Source organism: Clupea harengus, chromosome 16, assembly GCF_900700415.2.
Source record: "Clupea harengus chromosome 16, Ch_v2.0.2, whole genome shotgun sequence".
Lineage (NCBI taxonomy): Eukaryota > Metazoa > Chordata > Actinopteri > Clupeiformes > Clupeidae > Clupea > Clupea harengus.
Window position 1 is genome coordinate 21575219 of NC_045167.1, and position 15118 is coordinate 21590336.

General features: G+C 44.2%; 1 protein-coding gene across 3 annotated transcripts in view; it reads left to right on the forward strand.

The window, feature by feature from the left end:
- The first annotated feature begins 9993 nt into the window (after nucleotides 1-9993).
- The window catches only part of LOC105902824 (FERM and PDZ domain-containing protein 4), a 77902-nt gene continuing 72777 nt past the window's right edge, over nucleotides 9994-15118 (forward strand). For all 3 annotated transcript variants that reach the window (XM_042710126.1, XM_031583292.2, XM_042710128.1), the window contains exon 1: nucleotides 9994-10469. In XM_042710126.1, the coding sequence (XP_042566060.1) occupies nucleotides 10426-10469 (44 nt within the window). In that variant the 5' untranslated portion in view covers nucleotides 9994-10425. The remainder of the gene's footprint in view (nucleotides 10470-15118) is intronic.

Consider the following 15118-nt stretch of genomic DNA (forward strand, 5'->3'; position numbering starts at 1 on the left):
AACTGTTTTACTTTTTTATAAGTTCTACCAGAAAGACTGGAGGCAGTTATATAATTAAAGATGCAATCCTAAATAGGAAATAGAGCCATAAAGATAACATATCACAGATAAAGGTAACAGCACTGGAGTAAACCGTGTTTGGCGTAGGCCCGATACATAATCCAGCAAACGTCAAGAACATCTCGGATCCATCCAACAAGAGAAGTCAAGGGTGGGGAGCTCTTCAACCCAACGCAGCCCCAACAGGTCTGGAGGTAACGTGGTGACAAATAACAGAATTGAACGGCCTGAAAAATTATGCCATGGTTGCTGTATTTCTGTTGGACGGGTAATTATCGGGTTTGTTTTGTTTTGGGGGGGCATTCCTTACTTTTTTAAACTATGTAGCCAACGTAGCTAGCTACTTATGTTGCTACCTTATGTATTAGCTAATGCTAACATTAGCCACGCTGTAAGTGTAAGCTATTTAACCATGTAGCTATGCGTACACGTACCTTTGTACGTAATATCTGCGGATATGTTTGTCTGTGTCTGCATTGTGGTTGTGAGAAAGTGTCGTGATGGTATTTACTTATGTTAGATGTAGCTCATTTGTGTGTTTTTGTAGTTATGAGAATGAGACATGAGGTATTTGGATATAGTCAGCGATGACAATGATGCGCTGCGCTCCTTTCCCCAATGCTCTCTCTTGTGAACTCATCTTCCAGCTTTAGTCAGGCAGTGCGCATTCTTAGGTTTGGAGAAGTGGCTTTTTTGAGGGAGGCCTGAAGGGAGGGGCTGGGATTTTTCAGTCAAAATCTAGCTTACAGTTTTCCAAAACTGCCCCTTTTCTCTCGCTAAAACATACTGACATTGTATTTTGTATTAATTGTGAAAATGAACAGGGAAAGTTGTGACAGATACAAGTATCTGACAAAGACTCATTCGGCAAAAGTAAGTACCGGTAGGCAAGTAAGATACACAACTGAAGGAGAGGACATCAGAGTCAGTGTACTGAAAGCAGCAGAGAGGTGAATGAGACAGACAGTTTTCAAACAAGCGTAAGCACCCTATTGGTTAGTTGTAATGAATAAATGGATGATGTAGACTATGAGTCTATGCTATCATTTCTTGTTGGTACGAGAACCTTCAGGGGGATTTCTGGAGTTCCTTTACACTTTCCCTGATAAGGCTCCTTTTTCTTCAGCCATCTGTTCCACCAAGTCCTCTCGTCTCCTCAAACCATCTGATACAGATGCATTTCCCTCCTCAAAATTAAATACGTTTTCAGTTTTGTTTACAGTTTAAAGATTTCAGGTGTCATGTCGCACGATTTCAGACAAGGACCTGATATGATGTGAAACCTCTATGTCCACCATCCTCCATGATGACACAGCACTTCATCTGGCCAAAGGCGAGGTTGAGAACCGCCCCCCATCCCCCCCCTCCTGATCTGATCTGAATTGGGTTTGGGCTCTGTCAGGAAACGCCGGTGAGTTGAAGTAATTGCTCGGTGTGTGAGGCGCTGATTTGATTTGGATTTGCAGGAAAGCGCATAACGAGGCACTTAACGCCGGAACTCGATCCGGATGGCGCTGCATGAAGCGCTTGGAAGGTGGAGAAAATCCCACCCCACCCCCCCGCCCCTTGGAACCCGTCTCCTCGCTCCCACCCTCTGGGTATCCTTTTACCGGCGAGATGGCTCCTGCGCGCGATGAAATCCGAGCCCACCTACTGCGCTAGCCACTTGTTTTTGTCTGGTCCCCTCGCCATTTCTCTCTCCTTCTCTTCTTAGTCCTTTTGCCTCACGGTGTGTGTCTTCCAGAAGCGTTGTTTCTCTCCCCATCATGGAGCCTGATAGTGCCAGGGAGACGGAGCCTCCTCCTGAGACCACGCTGACAGCAGCTGATGTGGGGTGGTTGGACACCGAGGCCCAGGATGAGCCAGAGTGAGTAGATTCTTTTTACATCTCCAAGGGTTGGTGGTGCTTTAGTTCTGCATAGTGGTTCAGCAGTGATGCGATTTGTGGTTCAGAGTGAAGCTCCTTGATGCTGAACAGCTTTCACCAGTGAGGAACAGAGGTGGTGTCTGTTTGTGGTGAAATGATTCAGTCTTTTAGCCAATAAAACCTTACTAGAAGGATTTATTTTTCAGGAGTAGCTCTCGGAATTCTTTTTTCTTTCTTGGTTGGATGTTCACCAGTCAGTGCAAGAGGTGTGAGAGATTAAAAGTGGTGTTGGAGAAATGATCACTTTTGTGGTTGAAACTGGGAGCCTCAATATAAATAACACAACTCAATGAATTGTGGGGGTCTTGGCATTGGTGGTTTAGTGATGAAAAATCATAGAAAACCTCTGTGTGGTTGATAAACTCTAGGCCAACCAGAGACCAGATATTTGTACGTTTGCCTATTGTAGATTGAGGGTGAGCTTGGCTGGGTATCTGTAAACTTTGTGATGGTAAGTTATTTACTATCTACACTAATCTACTAGTTTGGTGGAGTGCTGCTGAAGCTGACTTGTTTGCTTTGTGTATGTGGGCACTGTGAGACGCTTTGGTACTGAAGTGAAGTTGGCTGTGTGAAGTTTTCGAGGCTCACAGAAGCTTGAAGCTGGTTATTTCTCTCCCCAGGGAGGCAAGCCGAGCTAATCAGCCCAGACTTAACACACTGCCCCTCAAACACCCATATCACACAGCAGGAAGCTCAGTCCCACTGAGTCAACAGTGTGTGTGTGTGTGTGTGTGTGTGTGTGTGTGTGTGTGTGTGTGTGTGTGTGTGTGTGTGTGTGTGTGTGTGTGTGTGTGTGCCTGGGTGCAATGGCTTAGCAAGCCTTGATAAGCGGGACATGTGTGAGTCTTAATGGGTACCTGGCTAATTCCCCCCCCCCATCATCAAATATAGTCAGTGTTCACCTCTTGATGACGGCATCGTAGGTCCCAGGTGGAGTCCCCTCTCACCTCCCTGTTTCCATCATTTAAGCCCAACGTGTCCATCAGCGGCGTTAGCAGCATTAGCAACGTTAGCGCACAGCGGCCATTACTGGCTAATGTGCAGGGCAGGCAGGGGGAAGATGAGCCAGGAGAGCCGATCGATATTTGCAGCAGTGTGCTAATGAGGACAGGCAGGGCTGCTGGCACACACACACACACACACACACACACACACACACACAGCACGTGTGCACAGCTCTGCTTACTCTGCCAATGTTTACGCGTCTGATTTCACCCCGGTCACAGCCCCCCCCCCCCACACACACACACACACACACACCCCTGCACCCCTGCATCCATCCTTTAATCTCTCCCACCCACCTCATCCACAAATCCATTTATCATCATTATAGAGAGTGGCGTGAGGGCCGGGGCCCATGGCACATTAGATCCAGTGCTCTACTCATTGAGGACTCTGTGAAGTCCCTGCATGGTCTCTTGTTAGTACACGAGTATTTCATGTGTCACTGCAGCCTCCGTCAGAGAGTCCTGAGAGGGTTCTGTGTTTGGCTCTCTGTCTCGAAACGTTGAACATCTACTCTGTTTGCCTTTACAAATGTATTGTAGGTTGCCTCCCAGCCAAAACCGACACACACACACACGCACGCGCGCACGCACGCACGCACGCACGCACGCACGCACGCACGCACGCACGCACGCACGCACGCACGCACGCACACACACACACACACACACACACATACACACACACATACACATACACACACACACATACACCCATACACACACTTAATGCCTACCAACGCCAGGATTTGGCAGGGATGGCAGGATACAAACCATAACCCTATCTGAACCCTACACCGAGTTTTAAATCACACCCCATATTTTCCCCTATTTACATTGATGTTAACTTACAATTAAATTACATTCCAAGTCATGTTTCTGTTCTGCCAATTTGTGAAGAAGTGGACGGCCAGTGGAGCTGTGGAGAGCTGTGTCCAGCCGTGACCTTTGGACGGCCAGTGGAGCTGTGGAGAGCTGGGTCCAGCCGTGACCTTTGGACGGCCAGTGAGAGAGTGAGAGAGATTTGACGGGCTTATTCACATCATGTCACACAGAGAGGCTCGGCAGCCTGTGGGGTCGATTCCAGCATTGATCCCTTTCATCCTCTTAGGAGAGAACTCTAATTGCAGTCCACGCTTCTCACAGACAATCGCTTTCTCTTCCTTCCTTTTTTTTTTTCCCCCTGTGGTCATTTTTTCATTTGATCTCACCCAATAGGAAGGAAGCGTTGAAACATATCTGTGTGATCAATATGAAGTGTCTCTTGGCATCTCCTGTGTTTCAGATAGACATTAACATGAGAGAGATGCAGAACATAACAGCTGAGTTGAGGAACACAAGTGAAACTATCTCAAATGAGTCTGATAAGACGTGAAAGATTGCCCACAGTAATCCTTTGCCCTCTTGTCCTCTGGTCTCTTCCCTTATCATCAACTCATTATTTCACTCTGTGATGATACTATATACAGTAGGTTATCTACTCCACATTTAACTCATCTGTGTTTATTTTGCGCGCAATGCTGTCATTTACGCTTTTACGGTTATTTATAAATAGCATGTTATTTTATTATGGTGTCAGGTTAATTTGCTAGTGGGCAGCAGCTTAACCGCAAACTCGGATTGCTACTCTGAGAGTTTTCAGTTACTCTCTCTAATCTCTTCAGATTTATGTAAGTTATTGTATCCCTCAGTCTTATGTGAGTTAATGCATATATTCAAATGTACATGACCTATTGTTTCCCTGACGATCACACAATAGTGTATCCCACAGTGCAGTAAGTGGTGGGTCAATTGGTAGACTTTGACACAATCGCTAATATGGATTTATGGAAGACTGCATGACTGCACTTCTGGTGTGAAATGCACTGATCAACCCCATGACAATGTCTGGCTTTGACTGATCTAAAAATAGAACACACAGACACATACACTGTCACACACACACACACACACACACACACACACACACACACACACAAACACACACACACAAATACACTGTCACACATACACACACACACATACACACACACATTCTGTAAGACACACACATTCTGTCAGACACACACTTATTGCCACACAACGGTCGGTCATGAAAATGCTCCATCTTGCAGAAAGCTCAGGGGCCTCTTTCATCACGTCACCTCACTAATTGATTTCCCGTTGCGCTCGTTTAAAGGAACAGCCCAGTGGGGATTCTGGGGCCTCTTTAGGCAGCCTCTTTAGACAGCCATCAGTCTCGTCCCCTTCAGGGCAGCCTTGGCCCTCTGGTGCTCCTCCAACTGCTTTGAGGAAGCCATCCAGCCAGATATAGAGCATGTCTGCCTAAAATACAAGAGTGCCAATTCAGTATCCAAAGCACTGGGCCCCAGGGCAGCTGTGGCTACTGATGTAGCTTACCACCACCGGTATGACTGTGTATGTATGAATGACTGCTGGACTCTGTAAAGCGACTTCGGGTATTTAGAGAAGCGCTAGATTGAATGATTATTATTATTATTATTATTATTGAAATACAGTATTAGAACACCCCCCCCCCCTTTCCTGAGCTCAAGTCTATGTATTGTATATCGTGTTTTTTTTTTTTTTTTTTAAATGCACTAAATTGTAACTAAACACAATCCATTAACCGTGATATTACATAATTACAATAAAATGTCCACTCACATTTGAATGATGTTTATGTTCTGTTTATTCGGACATTTGGAAACACATCCCCAATCTCTCTCCCATCTCTCAAGATTTCCATTTTGTTTTTAATGATTTAGTTAAACCAGTTGCTTTTCCAGTTATATAACTGCAGCAGTAGTGGATATTCAGGCTAATTGAATCAACTATTCGACTGTGTATTTTATTGCCATGTATATTATGACATTGTCTTTTGATCTACAACACAGTTAAGGGAAATGACCACGGTTTCTATTCCACACATTTCTGTATGGCCGGAAGTAGTTGATCAAGGCTTGTTAATTGACAACTTAAGTGTAGTGAGATTTGATGGAGCATGTCTCTGTGTAATGTATGCAGTGCAGTGACTCGGGGTCCCTTAGGAGAGAGCTCCGCCTAAGGAGAGTGCAGACACGGCTTTGTAAAAATCTTCAGAAGTCCTGTAATGTGTCGTTCAAATCCCACAGAAAGTCATTATTTGGATGAAGGAATTTTCAGTGTTAAAGACGTTAACTTCAGTACACATATTTACACAAATATGCAAACAGAGAAGTAATTATGTTTGCATTTATACAAATGTATGTGAATGCTTACGTATCTAGCATTAATTCAAATATACAATTTATGCATAGTTTTACACACCCAGAAATAGCAGGCATCCCTCCCATGAATAATATATGCAGACAGGCAGACGAGGTGTCAAGGCTTTATCCTGTTTGATATTAAACATCATCCTCAAAGGTGTCTTTCATAACAGTGCTCCGTCAACTCATCAAGTCTATAAAGCCCAGGACCTCTAATGCACCAACAGCCCATGTTAATATTTTAACTCCTTCCACTTGACTTACAGCCTTCAAGCTAAAGTGTCTCCCTGGGCCACAGTGAACAGTGAGAAGCGAGTAAGGAGGCCAGGGTTACACACACATACACACACACGCACATACACATACACACACACACACACACGCACATACACACGCACACGCACATACACACACGCAGTATGGAGTTAGGAGGCCAGGGTTACACACACACGCACACGCACACGCAGTATGGAGTAAGGAGGCCAGGGTTTCAGTCCAAAATGCACTGGTGGTGCTTGAGACCCCTCTCTGCTGTGACAGGCTGAGGGAGGGAAACAGAAACAACAATGACAAAACACAAACCCAGAGCTCCCCTAAAGCCACAATCAATTACGTAAAAGGACTCTCATTGCGACTATAACTGGATGAGCGAACTAAATAGCTGCTTCTTATTAGTGGTTTCATCTTGTTTGTGTGTGTGTGTGTCTGTTTGTTTGTGTGTCTGTGTGTGGTTTTGTGTGTGTGTTTGTGTGCTTTTGTGTGTGTGTGTGTGTGTGTGTGTGTGTTTTCTCTGAAACTGTGTTATGTAAGAGTGGCCACTCCAGATGGGTAATTCTGCGTTGCAGCGCTCCAGTGAGTAATCAACGCTGTGTTCAGCCGCTCACAGGCCTCTGCCAGACCACTGAACACTAAGCACTCTGCAGCCTGCATCTTATAATACACACACACACACACACACACACACACACACACACACATACACACACATAAATACATGATGAAAAAAAACATCATCCATATGAATACGAATAAAAGCTGTTTTGGTGCAATGCTTTTATAATTCAGTTAATTTTAAATAAAATATGTCAGCAACCAATATGTACCTTATGCATGCAGAGCAGAGGAAAATATGAAGTAGTGAGTTACTCCCTCATTTAAACATTAAGTAAATAACCCCCCACCCCACCACCACCACCACAGTGCCGCCAACCCACTACTGCCATTTGTTCCAAAGGTAATTGCTTATGTTGGTAAGTATCAAGAACCATCCCTATATAAGCAAGGTAGAGACTATAGTGTACTGTATACTAAGTACATGTGGAGTAGGGTGTGTATCATGTTTATTGATAATTATTCAATGATAATTATTGTGAAGTAATTGCTAACTTGCGTCACCAAAATAAAAACACTGTCAAACACCAATGCTTTTGTATACAGTTGAAAAACAGTTTTTTCTTACAGTTCCGGTTACGTTTTACAAATGAACTTACAAAAAGTTCTGGAATTCTCCGTCATGAATGAGGTGATTTTATACAAATAATTCCAAGATGAGGCTGTAGATTTCAAACTACCAATACAGCCCAAAACATTGATGCTAGCTCCACATCATAAGTGCATAGTTGGAGAAATACCAACTAATACCGCAACGCAGACTGGCCTCACAATTCAGATCCATCCAATATGGCCACCATTGAGTGGTTTCACTGTCATACATAAATTGTGCTATGCACAGTGATATATAGGGGGTCAAGGGGTGTCTTAGTGCGATTAATCTGCATTCATATTTTTGACAGCTGATTTTTTGTAAAAATAATTAATCGAAATTAACACATTATTTGGACAACCCTCGTATTGTGTTTCGATTCTTAAAAATACTGTATCGATTTTTTATTAACATTTTACATGCAAAGTTTGTGGCCGACAGTGGTTCATTTTGTGTCGTGTTTAAACCCCCGATCACGAAATGCAAATGCAGATCCTACTGTTCTGATTGCTTTACCACTCAGGGTTTGTGCATATGGGGTTGTGTTCTCTTTACCATGACAGTTTTCCTTAAATTACATTTTAAAAATCACAATATATCGCCTTGCTTACAATATCGCAATATATTGAATCGCAACCCATGATGCATATTATATCGCCAGATTCCCGCAAATACACAGCCCTAGTGTCTGAGACTAAGAGAGGAGTGAACAAAAGAGGTTGGAGCGGTTCATGTCGAATAGATTTGCATCTGTTGACTGAAATGTCTCCTTTTGTGTGTTTTTTCGTGCCACGGTGTACCCTTGAGGCTGGCGCAGTCCACTCAGCGATTTCCTGACCGCAGGCTGAACCTAAAAACGACTAATGTCCACTATCACATTCTCTCTTTCTCTTTCTCTCTCTCTCTTTCTTTCTCTCTCTCTCTCTCACAAACACACACACAGAGAGAGACAAAAATTAAGACATCAAGTGTGGCTATATCAGCCATTATTATGTGCATGGTTAGGGATAGCCTATATGCGCCTTAACAGTACATCTCAGCTTAACGATTCTATTGCAGTTTTATTATTTCAGCCTGAAATAAGGTGTCATGGCTTTATTCAAGTGGAATGGCTTTAAATAAGCTTCACACAATCTGAGTCTGAATCACCACCACAGCCTCTTAAAGCCCACCTCTTCTTGAACTACTATTACAAGCAGATACCATGCATGACCTTATTATCATTGTAGGGGTCAGTGTCTAGAGCCTGCAAAATGTACTTTTCTACCCCAATCCCATTCTGCTCCAAACACACTGGCGCTCTGCCAGCTCTCTGTTTCACCTCCTACAAAATACAACCCACATGATATACCCCAGCCTTTCACACCGCACAGCCTAAATGTATTCTTCAGCCCTTTTTAAATAGAAATCTGTGTCCCTGCCACGGGACTGATATATCATTTAGATAATAGCAATGCTTTTCAGCCTTCCTCTTGCCGTAGCGCTCGGGTGGGCTGTGTCTCTCTCCATCATGCGGCAGGGGTACATTTCTCTCAGCAGTTCATTAGACGCCCCGTATTTCTTGTTAAGGGCCCATTGAGCAGGTGCAGCCACCGGTGAGAGGCGATAGCTCCCCAACTTGTTGTTCTGTCCTCACTCCTCTGTGGACAGCTTTGTTGTTGTGTGTGTGTGTGTGAGAGAGGGAGAGAGAGGGAGAGAGAAAGAGAGAGAGAAAGGGAGAAAGAGAGAGTGGGCACAGCTGTTCAAGCATTGATCCCTTCCCTATCTGTCTCTCTGTGTTTTTCTCTCAGTCTCTTTCATTTGATCTTTCTCTCTCTCTCTCTCTCTCTTTCTCTCTCTCTCTCTCTCTCTCTCTCTCTCTCTCTCTCTCTCTCTCTCTCTCTTTATGCATATGTGTCCCTGCACCTCTCCTGGCAAATGTTCAATTATTTTCCTCATCTGTTACTCAGTTTCCCATATCTCTTTCTTTCTCTCTCTGTATGTTTTTCCCCCTCTCATTTTACCCTTTTCCCTCCCTCTTATGCTGTTCATCTCCCTCTCTCTATCCCTCCCCCCCCCTCTCTTCTTCACCCGACTCTTCCTCTCATCCCTCCCTCTCTCCCTGTAATATTGTTGTGTCAGTGTAAAGGTATGGTGGGGGTGAGGGTTCAGAGGACAGTTATATGCCCGTTCACTCCCGGAGGACACTGGCCCTCACTTGTGTGTATGTGTGTGTTTGTGTGTGTGTGTGTGTGTGTGTGTGTGTGTGTGTGTGTGTGTGTGTGTGTGTGTGTGTGTGTGTGTGGACACTTTATCCTGACTGGCCCAGATGCCACGCTAAATCCATCACTGGCGGTGCCGAGCTAAGCTGGAACATTTGGCACCACACAGAGGAGAAACAGGAAGAGAAAAAAGAGAAAGAAAAAAAAGAGGGAGGGACAGAGAAAGAGGAGTGAGAGAGTGTGTGTGTGTGTGTGAGAGAGGGAGAGTGAGTGTGTGAGGGAGGGAGGGAGGGAGGGAGAGAGAGAGAGTGTGTGTGAGAGAGAGAGGGAGAGTGAGTGTGTGTGTGAGGGAGGGAGAGAGAGAGAGAGTTAGTGGGTTTGATCTGGTGGAGGAGAGCTCGCTGGCTGGTGCGCTGAGGAGGACGAGTGGCGCGGGACAGGAGCTGGTTGCCCCCCTCTGTGCCGGTGTGGCGCTGTGGTCAGTGCGTGCGGCACCATGGATCGGGCCGAGGATGAGCTGGGGGTCTTCACCATCATCCAGTGAGTAGCGTGACCCCCCACCGACCTCCCCAACCCCTTTCCCAGCCTGCCTCAACCCTCCACATACCCCCACATACCCCCAGATACCCCTGGGGCTCCTCTCTCTGGGCTGCTTTCGGTCCATCTGTCCGGTTATGTTTGGCGTTTAGTGAGCAGAAGCAGGGTTTGCATGTTTCACTGTGAGAAGTGTGGTGGTTGAGCTGGGCATCGCAAGCTATAATCCACTTTTGGGATGTAAAGACAAAGTATTTGGGAAAGCACAGATGCTGATTTTTGGCGTTTAAAATGGAGGCATTCTCAAAGGAGTGTCTGGGATGCGGTCTTGATGTCTTGCTTTTTCTCCCAGTTGGGGATATGTTGTATTGTGTGAGTCTGTGTATGTGTTGTCATTCCATCACCTAATGATCAGAACTCAATGAGTGACTCATCTTAAATGCCTTTGCTCTGACTACTAAGTGTTCATACATTTAGCCTCCCACACTAAATGTTAGCCTTATCTCTTAACTAAACCAGTCCAGACTTACCATGACTAACCTCAACTTTATTCTTGAAATAAACACTTTTGTGTGGCCTAATAACAGCATTTGGCCACATTTGTGCCAAAAGAATCTGACGCTTTACTCTTTCCACTAACGTCGCTGAGCAGAATCATGGGCCATTCCATTACAACCCATGGCATCCAGTTGTGAGGTCCACTGACATTTCAGAATCAGAATCAGAATCGTGTTTATTGGCCAAGTAAGTTTACACATACAAGGAATTTGGGTTTAGTGGCTTTCAATGTACTTACACAGAAATATACCACACATTTCACCAGCTGGTCTACAAATGTGTGTGACTGAAGCAAAAATACAATGATGAGAAACTGATATAATGAATACAATAACAATGCAATGCAAATGTAACAATGTAAACCAGTGGGCCACGTCCATTATGACACTGCAGAACTCAATATATATAATATATATATATAAATCTTTATTTCAGATGCCAAGTTCCATATAAAATAACAGACATACAACTATATAAAAAAAAAAAAACCTATAAAATATGTTCCATTGGGGAATACTAATCACCCATGTTATAAATATCTGCTCCCTAATAGTGCTGACTCCAGTGACTACAATAGTTTCATTTCCACTGACGGATGTTTCTGCATCAATCAATCAATCAATCAATCAATCAATTTGTTTATTTGATCAAGAGGGACAGTGTAAATTCATGAACATTAAAATGTAAATGCACCCAATTATAGCCAAAATGCTAGTTTCCATTGGCAGTCCCCCTGCCAGAGTGAAAAAGGCTATACAACCTAAAAAAGGCATTCATTTATATCAAACATAACATTGACAATAAATCAAAAAAATTTAATAAAATAAGATACAATAAAATGAAATACAATCCCAATATACAAGTATCATCAGTATAGTATCAGTAGTGTGTATAGTGTTTTGTATAGTGTATAGGCTGACTTGGGTTCAAGTTGTGGTCTCCAGCCACACATGAATTAGTATTTTCTAGTTAATGCTTCATAATTGTCCATCTCATGTCAGTGTCTGCCATATCTCATAAATGGAGGCAGCTAGATCTATCTCAGTGCTCTCAGTGATGATATATTAGCCAAGATTACTTAAAGTAGCATTATCTACCCCAGCATCTGGCATATGGAGCTTTGTGCATCCCTCATGTGCAAGTCTGACGTCCAGTCAAACCCAGTCGTGAGCAGTTGTGGAATCCATTAGCTAACAATGAAAGATTCATGCCATGTATAATTCAATTATATGTAACATTTCAAAGTGGAAACTGCAGGGGGACTGTTAATCCTTTTCCATATGCAGAGTATGGTGAAAGAGTGGGTTTAATCTACCGCTGTCTGTGGGCTCTTTACAGTGTGTGGCTGGGGTTAGTGATAAAAGAGTTGTGTGGTTTGGATTACTGTGGTGATTGTGGTTCCGTTATGTTACTTAAAGCATTATAGAAGGTAGTTAACTGGATTTGGTGAGCTTTTAATACGTAAAAGTTTGTGTGTGGTTGATGAGTGTTTTGGTGTGTGACGTGTGTTGGTGAGTGCGTCACTGTGTATTCAGTGTGTGTGTGTCACTGCACGATATGAAGGTAGATGACAGTGGGATGAGTGTGCCGGTGTGTGACGTGACTGTCGGGCATAGAGTTTGCCGCGCGTGTGATGTGAATGGAAAGGTGGGTGTGTCGGCGTATGAGGCTAATGCTCGGTGGCAGGGCACCTTGCCTGTCCGTCTGCTTAAGTGGATGATATTGATGTTTGCCTCTGCTTGGCCTCAGGTCACTCTGACGGGCCACAGAGAGGGACAGACAGACAGGCAGGCAGGCAGACAGACAGACAGACAGGCTCTCCTCAGGTCACTCCGACGGGCCACAGAGAGGGACAGACTGGCAGACAGACAGACAGACAGACAGACAGACAGACAGACATACAGACAGACAGACAGACAGACAGACAGACAGACAGACAGACAGACAGGCTCTCCTCAGGTCACTCTGACGGGCCACAGAGAGGGACAGACAGGCAGACAGACAGACAGGCTCACTCTGACGGGCCACAGAGAGGGACAGACAGACAGGCAGACAGACAGGCTCTCCTCTTAGCCAACTTCACCAGGGGAAATGGGCCTTTATCACAACCTGGAGATCGACATTCAGGGTCATAAAGATTATTTATTTATAAATCATCGATGTTCATTCTATTATGCACAAATGGGGAGCACAGTTGTCAGATATGTGACGTGGAATGCAGATTTTCCATTAAGAACTTCTCTACATCACAGAGTGGCTTTTTTCCCATGCTAAACTGATTAAGACACTGCATCATGAGATTCACCGTGAGATCTTTGTTAGTTAGGTAATAAAGCCATTCCCGAGGTGTTGCAGGAGGACGTCTGTCACGCACAAGACAAAATATACAAGCTGCAAACTTTATGTAATCTATTTCATATTTTTCAGAAGTTAACAGTCAAACGCTTCTGGGCGAGTTATGCATTCCATTAAACTGCAAATGTAGTCCCTTGGCTGTGATTCTTCACTGTTCCAGTCCTACAGCCATCAGATGCCAAGGCTTTGTTGGAGCGCTTTAATTATCCCAAGCAAAAAGCAGCACAACTTCAACGAGAACGTTTGCATGTAGCACCAATGCAGGGCTTGCTGAAACGATGCGGGACAGGGCACCGTGATGAAGAGCCCGTGTGTGTGTGTGTGTGTGTGTGTGTGTGCGTGAGTGTGTGTGCGTGTGTGTGTGTGTGTGTGTGTGTGTGTGTGGGTCATTACATAAGCTGGCCCTGGTAAACCGACAGAATTCACAGCTTGCATGATTACACTGTGGATTAGAGGCGGCGTCCCGCTGCATGGGGTGCCCGGAGAGCAGGTTACCCAGGGCGCGGGCGGCAGGGGTTGGGGAGCCGCGGGCGATTGAGCCGGGGCCTTGGGGAAAGTGGAGAGGATGGAGGTTAATCTCAGTGCAGATGATTACGGCATCAAGGTCAGTGCTCTGTGTGCTTGAAAGGACCGGGATCCACTTCGTACACATGGCCCTGAGCATCTGTCTCTTGAATCGCTTGGGGTAAAATGGATCTGTCGCACTGGTTGAGGAAGTATTCATTTTTATTTATTTATTTATTTATCTAAACTGTACTTAACCTGGTGAAGTTCAAGATAAATACATTTCTAGATAGACAAGGCTGAGAAAGCTAGCACTAACATTAGCAAGTATGAAAACAAGACGTAAAAAAAAAAGGGTTACAGACGAAACACAAGTTCAACATAAGAAACAGTAACAGCACAGTCATGAACAGTTAAAGAGGCAAGCCCAGCCATTCATTGAAACTCTTCCTTTACTACCATATTATCCCGAGTCAAAGTCTAATGGATTGGCGCCAACAGCTAGCGCTCTGTTTTTATAATTGAGGGAGAAAAGAAAACAAGGGCTGGGTTCTATCTGTTATTGGATATATATCATGATGCAGAGCAATTCTAGGGCAGTTTATATGACTTCAAGAGGAAATAGATTGCTCAAAGAAGGCCATTTTTACTGGAGTTCTATGGGATAAACCAATGGATGTTCTACAAAAGACGAACACGACGGTGCACATTCAAGTGATGACATTGAGTCACACTGCATGAACGCTTGTTATCGGAGAATTATTCAAACTCTCAGTAGCTTTGTTTGATTGTAAATGCGATAAATGAAACATGGTTTGTTGCCACCAGCGTATCCCTTTACACTTTACAGCATCTCTAAAAGAACTTAAAGTGATCGGTGATCGATTAAAGGCATTGGGTGATGGAGCTATGGTTCAGTTCTTTGATTAGAAATGTGAGTCTCCAAAGTAAATCAATTCCATCGCAGTTGTAAGGTGTTTGTCTGAGGGCTGTGCAGTTCTTCATATGCACTTAACTGCAACATTTTCCTGTCCCCTTGTTTGGGGTCAGTTAGGTGACCACAGCTCAAAAGCTCATCCCAGCTTCTCTAAGCAGGTTCGGAAATGTTAGATAACTTTAACAATATCTATGCATATGATCTATGGGTTTACTAAAACAAATTCAATGTAATATTCTGATATAAAGAACTAGAGAATAGAACTACAGAAGATAAGAGGATTGCTCCCTCAGTCAAAGAA